The 5,000-nt window shown below is 45.2% G+C and overlaps 1 protein-coding gene across 6 annotated transcripts in view; it reads left to right on the forward strand.

The window, feature by feature from the left end:
- Positions 1-5,000, forward strand: part of LOC101855805 (pyruvate carboxylase, mitochondrial) — a 63,616-nt gene that overhangs the window by 29,002 nt on the left and 29,614 nt on the right. For 5 of the 6 annotated variants that reach the window (XM_005101828.3, XM_005101831.3, XM_005101829.3 and 2 more), the window contains exon 2: positions 4,690-5,000. This exon is cut by the window's right edge and continues 112 nt beyond it. In XM_005101828.3, the coding sequence (XP_005101885.1) occupies positions 4,923-5,000 (78 nt within the window). In that variant the 5' untranslated portion in view covers positions 4,690-4,922. Of the gene's footprint in view, positions 1-199; positions 280-4,689 lie in introns of those variants that run through there. The other variant, XM_035970644.1, reaches the window with a different exon arrangement.

Below are 5,000 nucleotides of genomic sequence, written 5' to 3' on the forward strand. Positions count from 1 at the left end.
CACACACACACACACACACACACACACACACACACACACACACACACACACGCGCGCACACAAACATATATGCACTCACTCTCGCCATCTCTCCCCCTCCCTCTCGCTTCCGTTGTCTCCCCCTTCCCCCTTCGCCCAAAAGCCGCGTCTCATAATTAGTTTAGCTGTCAGTTTTCCCTTAACCGATGCTCACTTGGTGCGTGTTTGGTCCGGGAATTCAATATAGAGTTCTATGTTCGATTGAATTGTGCCTGTGTTTTTCACTGACCTCTTCACGGGGTAGGGTTTTCTGTGTGTGCCCGTCTATCCTTCTGTAGGTCTCTCTCTCTCTCTCTCTCTCTCTCTTCCCGTGGATGGTCGGAAGGCGCCACTGGTAGGTACTTTTGATTTCGTTCAGTTCAACTATTCTCTTTGACCGCTATTGACATAATGTTGCCGTTCTCAAGGTGACTCGTTACTTTTCAACTGTACAACGGTTCTATCTACCTCTGTCACTCTTGTTCATATCTGCCAGTCTGTTAGGGGCAAGATTGCGGTTGGTTGGAGGGCGCCAACTGGCAGGTCCTACTTTTTTATTTTCTGTCTCGCTTTTTGCCACCACTAAATGACCATTGTGGGTGGTTGACGGGTGCTCTCGTGTGGTTTACTTCTTCTTTCCTATCAAACATCTATCGTCCTTATCGCTCCTTCTTCTTTTTTATGTTTGTAACTCTCTGAGTAACAGCTCTAATCTTCTGGTGCTCATATGACCGTATGCAGTTGCGAGCGCCGTAAAACCTCTACTGAAACTACTAAACTGACCATTATTGTGTTGATGTGCTTCTCTTTACGCAAACAAACAACAGACAACGGACGAGATTGTCTTAGGGACATGTCCCAAACTCCACCATTGCCTGTTTGGTAAATTTTATCTGAAAGTCCAGAGGGAGATAGATAGACACATCATTTCTGATATTGATCTGCGAGTCGTAACAATCAGGAATCAGCCTGCACTATTAATAGTATAGAAGTACATGCACGTGTAGTGAAGGCTAACTATTCTGTCTCCTCACATCATTAAAATCATAAAAAAAAAAAAGAAACTGTCATCAGTTACACATGGTTAGAGCCTAACATGCACCATCATCAACAGTAACTGTCGAAACAAGTTGGCCACAGGCGCAGCTCACTCTACGTGCGCACACCATGTTCTTTTGTTTGATAGCGTATTTCTGTTTTTTTGTTTTTGAAAGACTTTTACGGCGCTTGCAACACAATTAAGTCATATGAGTGCCGAAAATTAGAGGTGTTACAAGAGAGTAGCACACACACATATAAAAAAGGAGGAGGGGAGTTCAGGACGATGGACATTTAATAGGAAAGAGGCAGCAAACAACACAAGAAAAATCGCCAACTGCCCACTATCGTAGTTCGGACAATACCAGATGCCACTCACTCTTAATTTATGCGCTGTTTCTTTGACCGACCTTTTCAGTCGTTGCTGCAGACATTTTTATTTGACCAGGACCTTTGTGTAACGATCAAGCGTTTCGCCATTGCATGCAGAAGAGCGATACCCGAATAGGGAGAATTTTTATCAAATATTTCCATCTTTCTGCAGGGACGTGGTAGGCTACATAATGTATTCCTCTCAGTCCGGTGGCCAGGTTGGCACGGCAGGTATGGAAGAAGCCGTGTCCTAAATTCTCTAAATTGCGTCGATGATAGCGTACAAACATCTACTTTAAAAGAAAAAAAAAAGTGTCTAATCACCTCGGCTACGCACATGAGTGATTGGTGGATGTTTTGGTCTGGTTTGCCACTTCTTTCCCCTCAAACATCTACGTCCTTAATATCTCTTCCTTCTTTTCTTCGGATATCATTTTCTAGTAACACCTCTAATCTTGGGCACCTAATGACCTATTTGTATTGCAGGTGTCGCAAAAGTCTTATTAAAGATAAAACTCGGCAACGCACCTTTGTAATCTCCGAGAGGGTTCGTTCATCATCAGTTCCAGGCCCTGGTACGGCCCCAGTTCCTGTGGCGGTTCTTCGACCTCGAAGCTGCGTATTTCAGGAAACTCAGCAACAGACGTTAGCTTTTGTATCCGAGGTGCCGGGTCAAAGTGGGGTCCACCTGAAGTTGGAATTAACGTTAGGCTATATATTTTGTCATTGGTAGTTGATTAATAATGTACATACGGAGAACATGATAATAATATTCGTCCCTGGCAGAAATATGTCGTCATGGGTGGTTGGCGGGTGCTCTGGTGTGGTTTGCTTCATCTTTTCTATCAAACTCATCATCATCCGCATCTCTCCTCCTCCTTTTATTTGTATGTTAGTCTCGAGTAATTCCTTTTATGTCCTATTTGTGTTGCAAGTGTTGTAAAACGTTTACTGAATGAGAACTAATCCGGTGCCGTAATTTACACCGCGTGAAGCCGCCACGGTTCTGATATGGCTTCGTAAACAAGATTGATTATTATTTTATTGTACTACCCACCCCTTCCTCACCAGTCCTCGAATTTCAAATCGGTTGGTTGACGTGGGAGCACTTCGGAGGAGCTATTGACATGCGGTCTTGCCAACGCAGAGAGGAGCCAATAATCATGAAATTTTATATTCAATATTATCTCAATTTTTTCCTGGATTTACCCTATAGCCCGCACAATTGTGGTCTGAGAGACTCCAGCAGTGTTTTATTTTTAGGTTACAGGATTAAGGTTAGGGCAAGCCTTACGTTTAGGGTTAGGGTATTGGTATCGCAGTGTTATCAGAATGTTAAAAAAAAATAATATTTAAAAAAATCATCCGACTTCGAGCCTTAAGGCTCATACCGTTTACTGGAGTTGCCCCATCAGTATAATATGATAATATCAGATATCGATTTTAGCAGCATTTATTTTTGTTCGCTCCGCGGCGGTAGTCAAAGAACAAAGATCAAAGCGGTTTACTCCTCCGCTATCGAGCCTCTGGTGTGCACTATGATGTGTTCTTATTTATAATTCTATGCAGTGTGGCCAGTGTGGCCCATTCTTTCCCTCATTTTTAAAACTCCAAATGTGGCTGTTATGATGCTCACTGCACACCCATAGGAAACTGTTTTGTTTTGTGCTGTACTCCACCCCCTCCCCCCTCCGCGTGTTTAATGTGTGGCTGAGGTGTAATAAAAACAAACGCTTCAGAGGTCGGCACTGCTGATGCCTGTTTGAATCGTGTGGGTGAGGTCGAGAGGTCACCGGAGAGAGGTCAAGAGGTCACCGTGGCACGTGTGGTAGTCATGATCTCAGGTCAAGCAAGTCACGATTATTATAATGCGTTTGTGCGGCAGCGTGTTTCTCTCTCTCATTGTGTGTGTGTGTGTGTGTGTGTGTGTGTGTGTGTGTGTGTGTGTGTGCGTGTGTGCGCGCGTGCGTGCGTGCGTCTGTGCGGGTGCGTGTGCGTGTGCGTGCGTGGACATCGCGTGTGTAAGGGCATGTTCTTTCATATAACATTGGTGAATTGCACATGCTTGAAAATGCTGCAAGCAGAACACCAGTTCTCACGCTCTCCCTTGTTCCTGTGCGCACACTGGCCCTCGCAAAGCGATTGATACCAACAAGATCATTCAATCGCACACATCCACACAATATAAACACATACACGCGCAATCACTCAAACACTGTGGGTGATTGGCGGGTGCTCTGGTGTGGTTTGCTCCTTCTTTCCTATAAAACATCAATCATCTTTATCTCCCCTCCTTCTTTTTTGTGTTTTTTTACTCTCCTGTAACACCTCTAATCTTCGGCACTTATATTATGATCGTATTGTGTTGCAAGCGCCGTAAAACTCTTACGGAGAAAAAAAACAACCCAACTCAAACACTCCCGTACCCACACATACATTGCGCCCATACTATTGCAATAACGTGTGCACACACACACTCACACACACACACTCACACACACACACTCACACACATACTCACTCACACACACGCACCCCCCCCCCCCCCACACACACACACCCACACACACCCACATACATACACATACACACATACACACACACACACACACACATACATACACACACACACACACACACAGACGCAAACACTGGCTTTCACATATTATTCTGTGACAGGTGCACAAGCAGGGACCCGGGTTCGTGAACACTAGCCTACAGAGATGCACATGCTCTCACTAACACATACCTGACGCTGACTGTCCGTATACAAACACACACACGTTTAAACGTAAACTGTCGCGTAATCAGTAATCACTAATGCATACTCACAAATGCACTCACATGCACATATGCGCACACACTCATACTAGTCATACTCTCTCTCTCTCTCGCACTCACTTACACACTCACACACAGGCACACGCACACACACACACGCACACACCTACAAACACGCCCGCTCGCGTGCACAACACATGTTCCAAAGCTCAAAATAAAAATTTTCATGCTGTAAGGAGACCGACCAGATGAGTTACCGTTTATTATAGTTAGACTTTCAAGAATCCGTGTATCCCACTTTCCTCATTGCCCTGCTCTTCGGACCCATATTATCATCTCTTTACCTTCACCGCGTATTGAGACGAAACGAGCTTTGTGTTGTTGGTGAAAGAAAAGCCTGATAGCTTACGTTAGAGTCATGACTTACCTTTCATTTTCACAAACTCTCAATAACTATATTTCACCTTTGTTTCTTTTCAGATTGACTGAGGGAAGTGGACACATTTCGACTCTTGGGACTCTTGAGGCCAGCCTCTTTTGGGTTAAAAAACCCCCCAACTCAAGTGACTAATATATTCGTCAATTTACTTGGTCCTAGTGGCTGTTTGTTGAAGTTATCCGTTGAGGCTGTAGAGAGGGCCGTTGTCAGGTGGCCTTGAGTGTACGTGTGTGTGTTTGAACTCTTGTCCTCCGCGGGAGCCGTGGTCAGCAGGATGCTGCGTCTTCAGGCTCGAGCGCGTCACCTGCACCATGCGGCCAGCTCCGCCCTGGCCCGGGCCACCTCGGCCACC

This window comes from Aplysia californica, unplaced genomic scaffold (assembly GCF_000002075.1).
Source record: "Aplysia californica isolate F4 #8 unplaced genomic scaffold, AplCal3.0 scaffold00300, whole genome shotgun sequence".
NCBI classification, from domain to species: domain Eukaryota; kingdom Metazoa; phylum Mollusca; class Gastropoda; order Aplysiida; family Aplysiidae; genus Aplysia; species Aplysia californica.